This window comes from Pezoporus occidentalis, unplaced genomic scaffold (genome assembly GCF_034315485.1).
Source record: "Pezoporus occidentalis ecotype Australia unplaced genomic scaffold, CSIRO_AGI_Poc_V1 ctg49, whole genome shotgun sequence".
NCBI lineage: Eukaryota > Metazoa > Chordata > Aves > Psittaciformes > Psittacidae > Pezoporus > Pezoporus occidentalis.
In genome coordinates this window covers 1,362,859-1,382,320 of record NW_026915824.1, presented here as the reverse complement: position 1 = coordinate 1,382,320, position 19,462 = coordinate 1,362,859, and the positions used below count along the sequence as shown (strand labels likewise).

Below are 19,462 nucleotides of genomic sequence, written 5' to 3'. Positions count from 1 at the left end.
TGCTGTTATAAGATCCATGCCCTGGTGACAGCTGCAAATTCTAGATGAAAAGGTGGAATGGTAATGTGTGATTCCCCATAACACTTATGCTAGCATATGTAATGAGTGAATCAGACCTTCATGCTTATTTATTAAAAGGAAACCAATTCTTTTTAGAAATTAATGATACTGACACAAAGAAAAGTTGGTAACACTACAAACAGAAAGCTGTCCTTCATGTTTCCTTCTAGAGTTTTATATATTAGTTGTTTTATATATTGGGGGGTGTGTGTGTTTATCCTAGGACTTAAGTTTTCCAAGTAACAGTACCATAAATGGTCACTATGTGAACCACGAAATGAGGGGATCAACTTCTGAAAGTTTTGGGCCAAAAAAAACTGTTCCAAGAACTCCCCTTCCAAGCTTTCTCCATCTATCGCATACAGCTATTCTGGAAGGAGATCTTCAGGTTCAGTAGCAGCTGCCTCCATAATGGAATTTATTTCATAAGAGCATCCAGAGCTGACATTACCTTGCATGAAGACCCCTTTCCGCAAAATTCTGTACAATACCTATTCTTATTTTTGTGTTTGTAGAAAATCAAAACCTACAATGATTTGATAATTGTTAACAGATTTCAAACCTGATAATTTTCTGAATCAGACAATAAAATCAGAAATAAGTTTCAGGAAATGCTGTGGAACATTTAAACATCTTACTATTTCAGCAAAGATTCCCAGTGACAGCTACTGAAACCGTAACTCAAAAGTGTGCCTATCAGGGTAGGTAAAAGAGCACAGTAGCACAGTTTGGGTAGGAGCCTGGCCTTTGCTTTGAGTGTCTGACATTAGAGTTCTAACAAGTTTGATTATCCCCAACTAAGTTCACATAGGAGGGTACTGTAGGGAAGTCATTAATCTGCCATTAGGGGCTCCTTTGAAAATCCTGGCAAAAGGGTAGAAAAAGACGAGTAGAAAAACATGTTGGAAGCAGAGCACAATATCCCATGCTACAAGAATCTTGCTTGTTGATGCCTGGAACTTACTCCCCTCAGCCTTTTTAAATTATGTCTGGTGCTTCCTTAGTCTTGGTACAATTTGCTTTTAATTCTCCAATTCTGTGTTCTCTTCTTCACAAAGCAAGGAGTCCTCTAACAGCATTATTTAATGTTCACAGCTATCCTGGTTTACACATGCACATATGCCTACCAGGAGAAACTGAAGTGTTTTATGTTTTCAAAGTGCTTATTGTTGTTGTTGTCAGTTCCTTTTAACAAAATTAACTTCTGCTTTATTGCATACAAAGCTGACAAAGCAACATACTTTAAAACAATTAAATTTATTAACTCCTTCTGGAAAGATACATTTCTTGCATCTTTTGTGTCATAAACATTTATGTACTCATCAGACAGTAAACAAAAATTTTCAAGCATGATTTCTCCTCCTACATTCTCTGATGTGGTTCAGTTTGCCAACTAACATAGAATGAAAAGCCATAATGATGGCATTTGTTTCCTCATGTTCACAAGTCAGTATGGGCTGAGTGTTTCCTAAAAAGGCTGTACAATTTCAATAGAGTTCAGGATTTCTATTACAGCTTTAGAAAGGATGAAAAATGGTAAGCAAATGGTAAAGCTCTGGCTGTTAATACATATGAAACTTAGTATGAGCTTGTTTATGTGATGCCCTCAGTTAAGATTAATTTCTGATCTTATGGTTAAAAGTAAATTGTTATTAGCAGCAATAGGATCAAGTATTTGGCATTGGCACAGATGCAAGTAAGAAACATACTGTATTTGGCTGTCTTCCTATATCTACCTGGCCATTAAATGAGACTAACTGTTTGTAAAAGACACTACATTTATTCCTACTGCTATATAGAAATATATAGGCTAAGCCTAATCTTATTTTCATTTACACAGGTATAACTACTTATTTTGGACTTGATGACAGCAGGAAATAATAGCCTGATGACATCTTGATAAAGTGTGTACGCACACACAAATATAAAAACCAAAGATAACATCACTTCAAATTTGCCTAGAAAAAAAAATTGAGTTGCTGTACCTGTTTTTTGTTAACAAACTATTAAAGCTTGGTAGCAAAATTTGAACTGCAATTCGTAACTCAAAAGCAGACTAGCATGTGTATATTGAAATGAGTCGTACAATCCTTCAGCAAGATCAGAAGCTTACACAGGAGCTTAAGGCATCAGCTGCTAGAAGGAGAAACACCCCACAACATCATTCTTTAAAGTGTGAACAGCTGATGGCCTGTATACAACTACTGTGTATCTCAAGATGATAAACTATTTCTCCAGCCTTATGCTGATTCTGTCCTTTGTAAGCATACTTCTTGTCTTCTCCACATAACCAGAGAGGCAATCCTAAAGGCAAACTGCTAGGAACAAGGAGCACTGAGCTTACACCTCAACTTATGGCGATCAGAACAAAAGAAGCATGTCCAACAGTCTGACAGGTAGAGACCACTTTGCAGTGTTAGTCAATAGGACATATTATGTACCTTGCCCATAGTTTAAATAGCCATCAAAGCACATACATGATCACTTGACCGTATCCACTGCCCCAGTATTGAACAGCATGTGCTAACTGAGAGGAATATTAAACAGATCTTGGAATGCAGCTGCCTATCCAAACTGGCAAAGCTGGAAGGGAAACTCATGAGGACTTAAAATACATTTTATATAGACAACCCCTTCCCATTCATCCTGCTGTCAGATACTCAGCTCTTTCCTGAGGCCTAGGATTCTCCCTACCATCACACTGTTCTCTAGGAAGTGATAAACAAATCTCTTATGTACACTGCTGCCATCTAAAACAGCTCAAAACTATGCCCTATGTCCTACTGTTTTTCTCAATCCTTGACAAAAAACAGAAAACTAAGATTTAAAATGGTTCCTACCAGTTCTGTTGACAGTGCCAGAGCCAGTAGTAGCCTGTATAACTGTGAATCAGAATCTCTGCCATCCAAAAGTAAAAATATTCCAGTCACCCTGAAGCTCAATGGTGAAAAAGACACACACATACATTTGTCACCAGAATTGCTATGGTAACCCTTTATCATGCACACAACACTAGAAAACTTCAGACTGAAAAAGCATCACTTCCACAGACATATCACATACAGGAAAACAAGAATCTCATTAAAATGAGTATCAATCATTAGTATTTTGTCAATTTCTAATGCAGACTTGAATGGCTGCCAAAGAGAAGGGAGAAGCATCTGTGGGGATGCTGTATCTCAAAGTCCCACACAGAGAGTGATCCTGTATGCTGCCATAAAAGGGGAAAAGTATGTTACACCAGAGACAGACCAGGAAGAAGATAGTGCCACAAAGAAGAAAACAGTTGGCTGACTGTGACAAAGTCACACCAAAACGCCACCCAGCCTCACATTTATAGCTGTTAGCAGTTTTAGTTCAGCAGGATTTTTTAAACGATCATCTTCCTTCACCATAATACTAACTGCACTGTTTTCTAATGTTTATATGAGTTCTACTTCTAAGCAACAAAAAAGTTAAAAATAACAAGCTTTCTCTATATACCCAGATAGCACATTCCATACGGAATTTTCTTGAGACTAGAAGCTAAAGTCTGTTCTTTGACAAACATGAATACTTCCATTATTTTTTTAAACAGGAGATGTATGGGCAGAGTCCAGCTGTATAGATTTACTGGCATAGTAAACCTCTGTAGTTCAGGTTAATCTAAATACATATTTAAATTCCAAACAAAGGAAAGAAGGTACTCTTTGAGGTCACTCAAAAATGCAGCATTTAAGTTTCAGCAAAAATATTAAGATTTTTATTACTTGCTCTTCTATAAAGGAACTCAGTTTACATGGCATTTAGAATAGCTTTCTTTTTGAGACAACTGAAATCATAACAAAGTACTTCATTTTTTAAAGGTTTTTCTAGAAATTCAGCTATTGATTGTGCTCTTTACCTTTCAGAGATACAACAGAACCAAGAGATTTTTCTAAAGAAAAAAAGCTTGTGGGTTGTAATAAAGCTTCTTTTTACTTAAAACAAGAAAATATGAAGCAAAATTATCTTTTGCGTTATATTTTTGAGGAAAAGCGTTAAAAATTTAAAGATAAAAAGATAGGAGGTGTTACTGATCTGTTATGAATTTATATTTGAACCCAGTAATTGTGAATGTATTGGGTGAATTACTTTTTGAAAACCACAGCAAAAAAGAATAGGTGTTAATAAAACACTGAGTATAAAAAGCATTAGAATTTATCTTTGATCTCACTTTGGACTTACATAGCTATGACATCAAAAACTTTCTAAGTCCTGCTTTTGTCAGCATAGCAATTCTGATCTTTGAAACCAGGAAGCCTTTACTCACTAACCAAATCAACCAATACCTTTCTATTTTGGATTTCACATGGACACAGGTAAGACTGGGAAAATTACTGACAATCCCAGGTGGCTGAAATTCCTTTTTTTTTGTTTTTGTTTTGTTTTTGTTTTATGAGAAACTGAGGGGGCTTTACTTGTTTTATCTGGATGTGAACACATTCTGGTTTCTATTGGCACTTTAAAAATATAGTCTTGAGATTTTTCAACCACAGCTTTCAACATTTTAAAAGTGCTATCTCATCTGCATCTGGGCTTCAGCTTAAGAGGAACCACATCTAAATACAACAACCAGAAACTAGGCTGAAGACCCTGGATGATCTCATGCAGGCAATGTAATGGAGCCCTAGGAGTTTACAATGAGATGAAGAGGCCTCTAGGTGCACTGAGTACTGACTCAACCTTCAATGGCTGCAAGGAGAGCTAAGACACCTCACATGTCAACACCTACACACAAGCTCCTTGGCTGAGACATCTTGATCTAAAGCTGAATCCTACACTGTTTCATGCTGTTATGACTTCCTCACCAGTGCCCTTGCAAGTATTATTCAGGGGATCAACCAGCCAGTCAAAATGACTGAGTACATAGGTATCTTCCTGCCACAATAACAGTATCTTGAGCTGAAAAGTAGGAAAAGCCAGTATTACGAATAATGATAAGTGATACTCAGAAGAATGGCAATGACACAGAGATGAGCATTTCCACTAGGAGAAACTACTGAAGTTAGGGTTTAAGAATTCTCATCCTAAGTCTTGTGGGCCCTTGTACCTTGTACCTGTTTTCTGTATAATCATTTGGGACACAGAGAAGTTAATAAAATGGGGAGAGATGAGTTAGAGAGTTTTTCCTATGGTTTGCACCACATTTCTCTTACAATCATGACCAGATTTCTCTGTTTATTTGCCCTTGGAACAGCACTGACTGCTGTCATCTCCATGGTGGTTCTTTGCCTACAGCTACCTCAGGGCATTTCATGTAGAGATATAAGCTCCGAGGACTGAGAAGCTGTTTACAGGCATTAAACAAGAGACACTTCAAGCAACTGAAATGTGGGGGTCTAAACCCAGAGGGAAAAAACATGGGTGGCAGCACAAGTCAACATCAACTAGAGGGCAGCCCACAGGTTCAAGTAACAGCCTCAGGTCCTCAACAGAGCTCATTCAGAGCAAGAGTGCCTCACAGAATTACCATCTCCTCATTGACTGCCAGCAGCACAGAGGCTGAAGAACTTTGTATAGGCCACACATTGAGAGCCTACTATGAAACATAAGCACTATGGGGGGTGGACATTTCCAATATCATACTGCCTACCTATGTAATACTATTAAATGGAGGCTGGCACTGCAAGGGTACTAGGCAATCAAACTGAGTGGGATGAGAGTTTGTAACAGAAACTGTCTTTCAGCAGAAAATTACAATCAGAAACAAACAAACCTCCACCCCACCCCCCCCCACCCAACACACAAGTTTGCTTCCCATAAAGAAAATCCTAACTTAAAATAATTATCAGCCAATGAGCCTGTAAAACTTTGACTTGCAAATATGATTTTGAAATACAAAAGGCACTGACAAAAATCCTGTTTCAGGCAACATACTTGTGCTAAGATGGTACCAGAGACCAGAGTTACCAGACTTTACTTCTCATAATGCATCTTGAATATGTAAAAAGGTAGAGTTTTTCAACTGATCTAACTAAGTTTGGCTTTGGTATTGGCTTTTATTTTCTTTTTCCCCTTGCTTTTCCGCATTCCCATACCACTCTTTGGCTCAAAAACTTTGTGTCTAACTTTTGCTATACCTAATGTTTCCTTTCTGCTGGTCTATTTCTACCTTAAAACTGAAGTTAGATCCCCAGATTTCCACATTTTCAATTCCAGCTCATAAGACAAAGTTCTACTCTTCTTAAAGCAGAATGAACTCACAGCAGTATATATAATTAATAAAAATAGCAAGCAGTGCAAAATTTAAAATAACTGAGGGCTGCCTGGATTATAACAACTTTATTAGCATGTGATTAATAAGCAGTTGAAGTATTACATTTGCTACACATTTGCTAAGTTATTTTATCTTGCTTTAAACTTAGGTGGCAAAGTTTCAAGCCATAGTTAAGAGATTTGCTTTATTCACAGTGTAACATTGTTAACCCCACCATCTGGTCAAACAGCTGAGGGAACTCAGACAACCCTGGGGGAGGACTATGTTTCTTTCTTGGGAAATATTTGCCTTACTGAATTATGCAATGGATTTTAGCTTACTACAGTAGGTTTTAAATAAATCCATTAAAATACTTCGTAGATGGCCTGAGTTTAGTGGGCTCTGTATTTTGCTTTAACTGTGTAGGAAAATAAGATGGCACTTACTTGAGGACCAGGTTGACCCTGAAAAACAAGAAAAGATAAGGTTATGAAAAGTTATGACAAGGATTAATTCCTTAAATAATAGCAAACAGTTACACTACTCTCTAATAAGGAAATAACAAAATAATCCAGTAACTGTTCTGAAGTCAGACTCTTAAATCTATATTGACTCCTATGTCTATACTGAATTTGAATGTTTTAATTCAATCTGATGAACTTTCTTGCAATTAAGTCATTCCAGAATTGAATTACAATAACACATCATTAAACTTGCATTTGAGAAACCTAATTGTTTAGATTATAGACCAATTAAGAAAGACCTAATTTAATCATTCACAAGTAAGAAAGGATCCACAGATGCTGAACTGATTTAGAAGCAACCTGGTCTAGTGGGAGGTGTCCCCTGCCCATGGCAGGAGGAACGGAACTAGATGATCTAAAGGTCCTTTCCAACACTAACCATTCTACGTTTCAACATCTCCATGTTTCAAGGAGGTGCTAATTGCTGTCTATCAAATGAACAAAGTCTAAAAAGTGAAAGAACATACTGCTGGCCAAACAATAGTCTTTTTGTTCTTGTTGTAAGCACCAGTTTTAACCAAGTATTATACCAATATTTAAGCCAGCATGTCAGGAGTAGATGAACATTTGTCAGTCACCCCAAGAGTTAACTGATACATTTCTTCTCCCTAATTTACCAACATCACCTCTGGACTACCCTGGACAAATGGAGAAGCACCCTTTGCGTACTAAAGAGTTGTATGTATCTCTTGTTGCTGCAAGTCCTTACAGAGCAGACTTCCTGTGACTGAGGCCCCTAGCCTAGGAAAACCACTGAAAGTCATCACTTATTCTAGCCCTCTCATTATACTTTATTTGCATGAAGCAAATTAAAAAAAAAAATATGTAACAAAGTGGTATAGAAGCTGTGACTATGGACTACAAGCACATCTGAACATCAGGAAACACTTTTTTACTGGGAGGGGTGACTATGGACTACAAGCACATCTGAACATCAGGAAACACTTTTTTACTGGGAGGGGTGACTATGGACTACAAGCACATCTGAACATCAGGAAACACTTTTTTACTGGGAGGGTTACTCATCACTAGTACAGGTTGCCCAGGGAGGCAACCTCGGAAATATTCAAAAGCTGTCTCAACATGATCCTGAGCAACCTGCCATAGATGGCTCTGCTTGAGTAGAGAGGGTAGACCAGGTGACCTCCAGAGGTCTCTTCCAACTTCAACCATTCTGTGATTCTGTGTGATTTTAAAGAAGGGGATGGGGGCATCTGAAGATAAATGCTTTTTTTAGGAACCTATAAGATTTCTTGTACTTAACTAAAAACCAGGAAAATGTTCTAATTCACATGCCAAATTTTATTTTTTTTAAATATAAAAAATATTAGCTGTTTCTTTACAGAGAAATCATAGTAAAATACAGATTTATTGTGGTTACCTAATCCTTACACTGAAGGCAGCCTAAAAGCATTCCTTGTTGAGGTACTGCAGTTTTGTACTAGTCCCTTACAACAACATTGCACTATAGAGGTTTGCAGACAAAAATAAGCACTGGCTGCTGTTTGCCAGTTCTAATATGAACTACTGTTTTCTAGATTGATCAATTCTATGAAGTTGCACATCACACTGGGTTAATGAATACAACTGGATATTGGTATATGCTCAGCACTCAGCCTTTCTCTCAGTCTTCCCATCCCAGCAGGTTTTAAGCTATTATATGCTATATCTGATCCAAAAATCCTGAGGAACTGCTTACTTATGCAGTACTGGACAGCTGGTACAATAGATTTGTATGAATTAACGAAACTGAGACCTATGCATACAAACTTTTATAGACAAACTCACAAAACATTTGTCTCACAAATATATCTAAAGTTGCAATTTTGACCAAACCATTAAAAACCATCTCTAAGACACAGATTTAAAAAAAACCTCAAAACAACAAAAAACAACTTGAAGTATGAAATTACCAAAATGTTGATTTAAAGCAGTAGAAAGCATATAAACAGAGTACATATATATTTAAAGAAAAAGATTTGAAAACTGCACTTTTTTTCTTTAATCTAATTTAGATGTACAGTGTCCATATGGTACATGCCATGATATAAAGGAAGCACACACATAACACAAACATAGCCTAAATTGAATGTCAGAGATGGAACCATGCTCCCATGAAAGTGTTTTTTACTCTGTCTCAACATCATTACCAGTTTGCCCTTCTGTCATTGTGCATTTATAAATACTTTTTTATCATATCTGCAATACAGAGAGGGGAAAGCTAGAAACTGAAGTTTTATAGGACAATTGTTTTTCTTTGTGACACAGAACTCTGTAAAATAATGGGGAATGTAATAGTTGCATTACTCTAAGTTAACATGTGCTATCAACTGTGCAATCATCCTACACTTAACTGTAAATGTAGATGTTGAATACAAAAGTAGCCATAGCAGGAATTTTTTATCCTGTTGGCTATGAGCTCCTGGAGTATGGAAGGAACTTTGCATTAGCAAAGGTAGTTATTTTCTGGTTGGTTTTTTTTTCAGTTCTTTCTAATCCTTCAATATTTTTGCATGCTCTTAGATGCTCCTTGCCTGACTAGCTACTCCAGCTACAGTACAATTTTCTCTTCTCACTAATGATCCAGTAAATGACAGTAATCAGAGGATGCAGCAGGCACCATATTATGAAACTCATCTGCTATGCTTACAAAGGTACAGATAGAAAAAGGCATCACAATACTGATCTTTTTTATAATAAAGGTCTGTGAATTACTTTGGTGTTCATTAAAAAACACTCTAACATGAATACAATCTGATACTGCAACTCATTTGAGCAAGCTCAATCTCAATTAATATGCCCGTGCTTCCAAAAGGGCTCCAGGGTGGCTGAAATCGCCCTGGTTTATTCCTGCGCAAATTGTTACCATTGCATGTTACTTGTGGATTAAAATGTTTTAGCTGGAAGTATTTCTCCAAATTTTAGATAACAAAAAGGGTGAAGATACTCTTGAAGACTGAAAAGTCAGCATTACTCTGCTTTTTTTTCTAATAAATATCTCTTTATTTGTATGTTATGAACCACAAAATTGATACATTGATTGTAACTAACAACTGACTACTGTTCTTTGCATGCATGTACAGATCAGTCCCAACAACAACAACTGATCAGGTGTGTTAGTGTATGCTGCTTTGAATCTCTAGATCATTGCTCATGCACTTGATTACCTATTACTGTTTGCTGTTTGTTTATTTATTTATTGTTAATCTGAATTACTACAGTGGGTATAGCTGCATAATATGCCATGGTTTCAGAAAAATCTTTAGACCAATTTTCCCTTTTATATTCTTGTTTTCTGATTAATGTGTTATTTTGAAGGAGAGAAAGGGATCAAGGTTGGCAGCCTATTCTAATTATCATGATCAAAGGTCTTCTATGGCTGATGATGCCTTTCTAGCATTTAACCTAATATTAGTTGTTGATATGTAAATGATACTAAAAGAAAAAGATGTATGGTGCAGCCAGGTCTACTTGAAGTCAACAGGTAAGCTATTAATCTGCTAAAAGAGATTAAAGAAAAAGCTTATTGACTGGAGGCTGCAAACACTGCAGAAAAGTTACTTAGTGGAAAGATGCCTCAAGGAGCGCAAGAAAAGTCTTAAGAGAAGAAAATGGAAGTTCACACTGCAAGTTAACAAGTTGAGTGTGCAAAGGAAATGAGGCTTGTAGCAGATGAAAGGACAGAAAAGATGTTTTGAGGGTATCAGAGAAAAGACCTGTCCTGGAAAAGGAGAAAGAGAGGAGGCAAAAACAACAGCATGAGAAATCACAGAAACTGGATTTTCACATCTTTTGCATTATTTTAATCTTTAAAGAGCTGGGAACATAGATTTCCAGGCTCATAGACCCAAATATATAGATATACAAATACATACACAAATACATTCACAAATGCACTGTATGAAATTAAAGGTTATTTGTGCCTTAATTCAAGTAGCATCTAACCAGACAATATCCAGGAGAGTATACGAATGCATTTAAAATGAGATATGAGGCTGTTCATATCCAATCAGCCAAAAAAATCAGGACAGAGAAATTAAGACGCAAAAATGAGGAAAAAGGAAACCATCAAGAGTCACAGATATATGGTCAGAAATAATATCCTGCTCTTTGAAAGGTACCAGGAAACTATCCTTGTAGAGCATTCTCTGGACAGAGCACCCAAGTAGGAACACCTGTCTTCCAATTTAGGCAGAAAATGATGAGAAAACAGGAATAGCATGGCTGACTTCCATTTCCTTGGATAGACACAAAAGACTGAAGTGGCTCTTCAGCACTCTGTTAAAAATCTATACTCCTGAGGTGAAAATAAATTATGCCAAAGGAAGCCAATATGTGATTAACACACATTTCAGCGTAATTAAGAAAGCAAAGAGGAAATATGTGCAAGACCTAAATTACACTGGTTTTGAACAAATCACCTACCAGCTTTCCATCCATACCAATCGGACCCTGGGATAATCAAAAGTCAAAACAAAATGGAACAGTTAAATCAGAGGAACACTGAAGATGAGGAAAAATATACAGACTTGGGGAATACTACAGGCTTTAGAAGATGCAGGTAAATGCAGTGCCTTAAAGACATGTTGAGAATGAAGGCACAGAAAACAAACAAAAGAAGCAGATCAAGGACAGAAATAACAAAAACAGTATGATGGAAAGTAGACAGGCAAAAGCTGGTGTTTAACAAAAGACATGTTCAACATGCAATGAAGTAATTGCTAGTTTGGCAAATGACAGTGGCACAACATAATAAATCATATGAAATAATGCATCTGGCTTGTGAATTTTTCTTTAAATAACAGAAAACAGAATAAGTAGCCCATTTACTGAATGCTTTTATCACATGGTTGCAAGATGATAAGAACAAACACTTAAAATCTCATAACTAATCTGTATTAAACTAACATTACAACAATTATGGTTAATAAGAAACTTCACCTATCACACTGAGGTGCTAAATATTTCTGGCTATGTGTTGGCCAAGAAGTCTTATGCCTTAATTCTGATTCTTTTTTTTATTCTCTTGGGAAAGATGGATATATTCTGCTGATACTTTACAAGTTACTTGTTTCCTTCAGAGTTCCGTTATACGGATGCACATTCTAGACAGGATTTAATATAGATGTATGTCCACTGTTGTAAGTCAGTAATTTGTTCTGTAGCAACTGCAAGTTCAGGTGGTCAAAGGAGAGAGAAGGGGGGTAGAGAAAGCTGGATAAATTTTAAATTTAATATTTAATTGCTATGTCTTCTGACAAATGAACAGTAAAACTGCCTTTCACTGACAATGGAATAATAGCAGGCAGAGAAGTTGGTTTTGCCATCAAATTCCTCTTTTTGGCTGAAACTGAGAGGTCTCAGGTCTTTGCCCCATGCAAAAGGGACACTAGTTTATGCTTGCTGGAGAGAAGTTTTCTCTTACATGCTGTCACTGCAGCCAGACTTTTGTCCTGGAGCTTCACAGACACTCTCTCAAGACTACCTTCCCTAAGAACATGGCCCTAAGATCACGACTGCTGATGCTGCTTGGTTTGGATCACGGCTGCTGAGACGACAGCACATAACATATGTGCTGATTTTATGTTGCTCTATCTTACCTTTCTTGCTTTTTGCCCCCTTTCTGACCACTGCTTTGGCTTGCAAGCAAAACTCAAAATGAAAGTTTACTCTAAATCAGGTCTGTGGGGGTTCTGCTGACCTCTTCACCCAGAAGTGCATATTCCTACCTTCTGCACTAATAGGCACTATAGCCATATGAATGAATCAGTTCAGCCAGCTATTGAGAAAGTACTAAACATTATGAAAATGTGATCCCATACCAATTTAGTGAGTTCCCTAGCTATCAGTCCTCTTCCAGCCTAGCTTTGCCAAAGGTTCCAGACAAACTTAGTATGGAAGAAGACATCACTTTGGATGTACTTATGCAATTCATAATTATTGGTTACATTCTTGGCTTTCTAAGAAGCTTGTGCATTAACTTGTCAGATCAAATAACAAGTTACTGCGTAAGGGAAGACCTAAAGGAGTAAAACCCCTTAACCCTCTTTTTCCTTCCAGTCTTGCAGTGGTTTCCAGTCACATCATGAGTAGATGACATGATGAGAGTGTAAAGCGGGTCACCAGCATCTACATTATCTGCATGACCACCACTTTTTATGTATTGATGTCCTGGGAAAGTCTGTGACTGTTGGTATGACCTACAATATCTTTCAAAAGTTACCACTAAACAGTTCTTCCCTGGCATCGCATTGAATAAGCAACACTTTCCAGTGCATTAACATGTCAGCTTTTGTTAGTATGCTTCCTCAGTAACTCTTGGTCACACAAGTGCAGCACACATGCATCACTTACTAATTTTCTCACAGGTATTTAGCAAATTTCTGAATATAGTACTATGCACCTCAAAAATCAGACTGCAGATTATTAGATTTTCTAGATTTTTCTAGCACTATACTACAGGTTAGTTATCTAGTAATATTAACATACAGTCCATTGCAGATACAAAAATGAAGGCAGAGCTGAAACCTGCCTATGAGTATGCTTACTTCTAGAAAGCAAACTCCAGATATTAACAGATAAAACACTTGACAATAAGGTCATTGTACGTATATAAAGTTCCCCAGTGGGCTGTGTAGGCCAGCAGCTAAGTTTAACTGATCAGTCTGCCGCAAGCTTAGACCAAAAGATAAGAATTATTCTTAAAATGAATAAACACAGAAAATATTTATGCAAGTAATTGTAGAAAGAGAATTAATTACAGGGTCAAACTGTTGGTTTAGAGGGACTAGCCAACAGCTCGTACATCTTTAGCAGTGATTGTATTTTGCATATAAATACTGTTCCGGGAAAGTTTCATCATTAAAAAAAAAAAAAAAAAATCAAAAAAAAAACCAACCTATTTGTGCTCCCTTACAATGATAGGCATTTTAACTGCTGTTAATTTCTTGCTTTTTATCTATGCTACATAATTTCTGCAATTGAGTTAAAGGACTGTACATATAATCCTGAAGTGTCTCAGTAAAGAAGAATCAGAAATTCCCAGTAGACAGAAGAGAAGCTCCTGCTCACAACAAAAGATAATAGGAATTTCCAACATGATTCTACTTCTACCAGGACTATTTAGTTTGGAGTCTAGGAAAGTCTTATGAAATTTGCTTTATAGAGTAAGAGAAGAGAAATTTGCTCGACACTTACAGGAGACAAAAGATCTCTGAAGAGGTCATTACTGTGATAATTAATAAGTCTTTCATTATAAAAATACTAAATCTTTAACAATAAAACATGGTCATTTCCTTCCTCTGTTGTAAAAGGAGTGAAATTTTTTTTTTTAATGGAAAATTAAGTTCCGCAGCTGATACAGGATAGGTGGGAAAGAGAAGCCAAAATAAGGCTACTTCAGGAGTGAGCGTCTGTGTGAGGCTTAGTTGCCAGCTGGGATTAAACTTCAACACTGGATATTCACTTACAGTATTATATACACTTTTTTTCCAAGCTCCTCAACAGCAAAGATCCTTGTATGGTAATTTTTTTTCAATTTCTTTTTTCAAACAACACCCAACTATGTACTACTATTTACGTACTGCCCACTATCTACCTATCTAATAATCCTAATATGGACAGAGATCAAACACGGGAGGAAGGGGAATATGAGTGCCATTTCAGTCTGGTTTTGTGAAAAGCAGCTTCCCTGCTTCAAGAATACTGTAAATATAATGTTTCTCAAAGAACCACAACTTTAGTCAGATTTTGAATGCTACACAAATAGTTGGTTTTCCATTTAAGCACTTTTTACATATGCGTTACTCTGGAGGTAAATATTTTAAGGATTTGGGGGTTATTGTTTGTTAGAAATTGATTATGTAAGCAAATGCACCAGAAAACTTGACAGTGTCATTACTTTAGGTAGTTTTAATGCAATATTTATTTCTTCAGAAAATTCTGAGTCAAAAGTGAAGATATGAAAAAATTTCAACATGTGATATCTACCATGTGATACAGGAATCTTCCAAGGGAAGGAGAAGATGATACAGATTAACTTCTAACTCTTAACTTCTCCACTCATCCTTCAGTGGTTCTTTTTTATTTAAGGAATACGCATCAGAAGACTGAGTTCTGAACCAAAAGATACATAACCAGAAACAGACATCACTTCCTCTTATAAAATGCAGAGTACCCTCTACTTGAAGGGGTTTTGTCTTTAAATAAAATGAACTGGCATGTTTGAAAGTGCATCATTTTGGTAGGTTTATATTCATTGAAAGCATGCAGATAAATCTGTTTGTGGCAAATACAATCCGTGTGGAAAGAATAAGGAAAACTCTTGAGGTCATAAATTACTCCAGTTCTAGTTGTGTATAAATATATTACAAGTAGACCAATTATCATCTCCAAAAGCATAGTAATTTCGCTAACTTGACTCACTGATTTTCCAGATTATTTGGTGTGAAAACAAATAATTTAGGAAAAAAATTCTCTCCCAGTGTAGACTATAGGTGTCTGAGATGCTTTGTGCACACAAAATTAGTACAGAAACATCTCCATTTCTAAAAGAGACATGAATACCAAATAGAGTCCCAGTAGTACCATGCTACGTTGTATTTCAATTTACTGGAATTTAAAGGCACCGATAAGTGGCTGAGGTTGTTTTAACATTTCTGAGAGCCAGTGTTGGCCCAACAAATAATGCTCGTGGCACATAAAAATGCCATAGCTGAAGTTGGCCAGCATACAAATATTTTCTGCACTCAGTTTGTAATGCACTGAATTAAAAGCGAGTTTCATATTGACTTTAATAAAAGCGCGATTTTGCACTCGGTTGTAAAAAACAAACCAATAAATACGAAAAAACACATTTTAAGGTATTCCCCAGTAAGTTTTTTTATTTTTTTTAATCTTTTAGGCAGTTTTAAGACAAGACTAATAGAGATTATCACAGCAGCATTTCAGAATTCAGAAACTCTTATCCTGATGAAATTCTGAGACTAAACTATTCCACATTTCTAAACAATCTACAGCAAGCTTGATTGTTAAATTGTTACTTGCAGCTGCCTGAAAATCTCTTATGTCAATACATATACAAAGGAGATTCAAAAGAAAGCAGGAATCTAGCTTTAGAGCAGCTGTGTGAGCTGCATGTCACTTACTGTGTCAGGCTGAGTTTAAAAATACCTATGTGGAGTTTAAAAAAAAAAAAAAAGAAAACAGAAAATCTCTCTCAAACAGCAGGTTTGGAGATCATCTCCACTAAGTTCACATAAGGTGAAAGACCATTGTCTTTTCAAATCACCTATTTTAGTTCAAGATTGGTAGAAGTTAAAAAACCCACAACCTTCAGGTTTCCTCATCGTGATACCATTAAAATGATGGGTCACCATGTCTGTTGTTTTCTCTCCTTTGTTTAATTGCAGCTTTATCAAGGCTGACTTTAATTAGATGTAATATAGCATTCCTAGCAAGGATATATAGTTCCTAGCAAGTCTGATGAGATTTCTTTTCACTGAAGTTTTGTTTGAGCTTATGTGGGCAAATGAGTATGATAAGCTTGTCAGCTATCTAATTCTTTCCTACTAATGAAATTGGTTCTTTTTCAATGACTGAAAGTGATTGCTGTTCAGAGCAATATGAACAAACAGCCTGGGTACAGAAGTCACTTGCTGCAAGCCTGGGAGAAAAAAAGAGTGCACTAAATCAACCTGAAACAAATGTCTCTGGCCAGCAATCAGGACACTACTGAAAAAAACCCTCAACTTATCAAGATCATTTGGGTTGGAGAAAACTTTGCTGTGAAAAAGAAATCAACTACAAGACAAGTTGAGCCTACTGCCTAAAACGTCTTTATCACAAAAAAGCAAAATTACTAATAAAAGAAATACTGCAAGGCTCTTTCTTCCCTTAAGTAGTTCATGTTAGCTAAGACATAAATCTCAACTAGGTGGATCATCACTTGGATATTGAAAAGTAAGTATAAATGTATTCCAAGGTAGAATATATAGAGTTTGAAATTAATTTAAAAACAAGAACAACAACAACAAAAAAAAAAAAAACAAAACCAAAATTCCCAGCACTGTTAGGCTGCTTGATCTTCTTGACCACAACTCTGGATCATGTCTGAACTGCTAAAGACTTTACCTTATTCAGCCTCCAGAAACATCATCTTGCTTTCCTAGTAACTTTCAAAGCACTGAGGCAAAATTAATCATTCAAAATTTGAACTACAACCCCTTCCCCAATACTCTTTTTATTTCAATGGAATAACTACGTTAACTAAAATCCATAAAACTAAAACAAAAACCAAAACAAAAAAAAAACAAAACCACAACAAAATCCCAACACAAAACAACAAAACAAGAAACAAAACAGTCAACCAAGTTTATTCTGAAGCCCTTAATAACCTCATCCTGAAATTCCAGTTATCTCTCATTCGGTTGCAAGCTGCATATTAACGCTGTCATCAAAAACTCCTACAGAATTGCCTTTGTCAAGCCAACAAGGATCTCAAAGCATATCCTGCAAGCACAGAAGAGCCTCAGAAACAAGACTCTGATAAAACCTGGAGAATGAAGAGTAACGGCACCATGACTAAGGCTGCAGACTATGCCTCCATCAGCCAGAAAAGCTATACCAGGTTCCAAGTTGAGAATTTAGTTCATGAGCAAAAATTTAATCAGGAGTTATTCCAATCTATATTTTAAACCACCTGTCAAGTGCAGTGCCTTCATATAGAGAAATATGCAGTGTGCATGTGTAAAGCAATAAGCCAGTGCTCATATTAAGCTGCCAAGCAGAACTGTCAGGAATCTTACACATATTTTGCTAGTTTTGTTGCAGAAAAGAAAATGTTTGCATTTTTTCATACTTTTTAGTTTCTTTGAATTTCAAGAAACAAAAGGACAGGTGACCTGAAGCTCTGAATTTCATTAATGCCTTTAGTGTCCATATTAGCCTAAATCAGACGATGGAAATCATCAATAACAGAACAAGATGAAAGATGAGCGACAGTTTAAAATATCCAAAATAAACCAGAAATATCAGGTATAGTCTCCAGTACTTTCCTTGGAGCATCATCGCTCTAGATTACGAGACTCCTAGCCAGTAGCCCTTCATGGAGTCTGAATACTCAAACAGTTCCTTTGCAATTATAAGATAGACTGGTTATGTGTGGAAGTAAGCAATTTGGAGAAAGGAAGATTTTTCAGAGTTTGGCTATTCAGAGCATGGCTAAACTACAAAAGAAGCACCGCATATGGTAACAATAAGGGAGTACAAAGAGTTCTATGCAAGAAAAATTATAGTCACAGCTTTTCAAAAGCATATTTCACAGCTGAAAAATAATTGCTGAGATACTTTTTATTTTTATAGTTACTGCAGGAAATCTGACAGGCAATTTCTTGTGGTGCAGATGCTTTTTTGAGTATCTGAGCACTGTCACTGTTCTTCTTGCTGAAATATGTATGTAAACAACCATGAGAAAGAACTGGGCAAATCTAGAGCTGGACGAAAGATGTGGGCAGAAATCCTTCTATTTATCATGGCCAATATTGCACACATTGCAAATATATAGGGAAAAAGGGACAAGTATGAATATGAACCCCAAACTGTGAGGCACCTTGGTTGTCTTCATAGACCAGGCTAGCAAAAAGATTATATCAAGACACCTTTTTTTCTCCTGGTAGCCTATACATCTCATCCACATCTGCAAAATTCATAGTCACATCTGTATGACAAATTAGTGCAAAGAGTAACTACTGTTAGCCCCAGAAAGAGTAAGAGCAACATAGTTCAAATTATAGTAAAGAATGGAGTCATGTGGACTCTGTTTTGCTTCGGTTCATTTTAAATGGATTATTTACCACTGACTAACACTGTTTACTGTAGACCACAACCCCAAGTATGAAATACTTAACTGATACTCAGATGCTTCTTCATGGAAAAAAAAAAAAAAAAAATGACAAAGAAAGAAAAAAAGAAAAGAAACTGCAAAATGAATCTGCCTAACCTTGGCAAATCATGTACGGTACAGTGAGTTGAGAAACAGCACACTGTAACTGCCTGCTGTTAAAAAATGAGCTGTATTGAAATTGTAATCTTAAAGTGCTGACCCCCATACACCTCACGCATCCATAAAAACAATCTTCTGAAGGACTGCAGAACTATGTGTTTCCATAAAAATACTTCATTATGCTACTGAATTCCAGCATAGCTTAGCAAGTATTTAAACGCGGGGAACATACACCAGAGACCAGAGAGAAATCTCCTACATTTTACCTAAAAGTTCTCATTTCTCCTGAAGAAACTGAAACTCCTGTATCTGTAAATAGAAAGCACATGGCCAATTCATCAACGCCAACACTACTGTGTGAATATATTTGATGTGGTTGGTGCCATGTTGATGAGAAAACAATAAACTGTGAAAAATGTCACTTCTCAAAAATTAGCTGGCTAGCATTCAGTAGGAGATAAGTTGTTGTAACAGCTGTGGCATGATGACTTTGATGAATTAGCTTTTTGTTCTGCTGGAATAATCTGTCTCCTCATGCTACCATGGAAGTGAATACGTTTGCTCACTGAAGCCCTACTGAACAACAACTTTATTATATATGTTTTGATGGCTTTATAGAATACAAAAAAAAAAGTCAATTCTTTTAGTCAATCTCTTTTT

The 19,462-nt window shown here is 36.4% G+C and overlaps 1 protein-coding gene across 1 annotated transcript in view; it reads right to left on the bottom strand.

Moving 5' to 3' along the window:
* The window catches only part of COL25A1 (collagen type XXV alpha 1 chain), a 299,864-nt gene that overhangs the window by 111,893 nt on the left and 168,509 nt on the right, over nucleotides 1-19,462 (bottom strand). Inside the window, exon 5 of the mRNA XM_062636654.1 lies at nucleotides 6,724-6,741. Coding sequence (XP_062492638.1) covers nucleotides 6,724-6,741 — 18 coding nt within the window. The remainder of the gene's footprint in view (nucleotides 1-6,723; nucleotides 6,742-19,462) is intronic.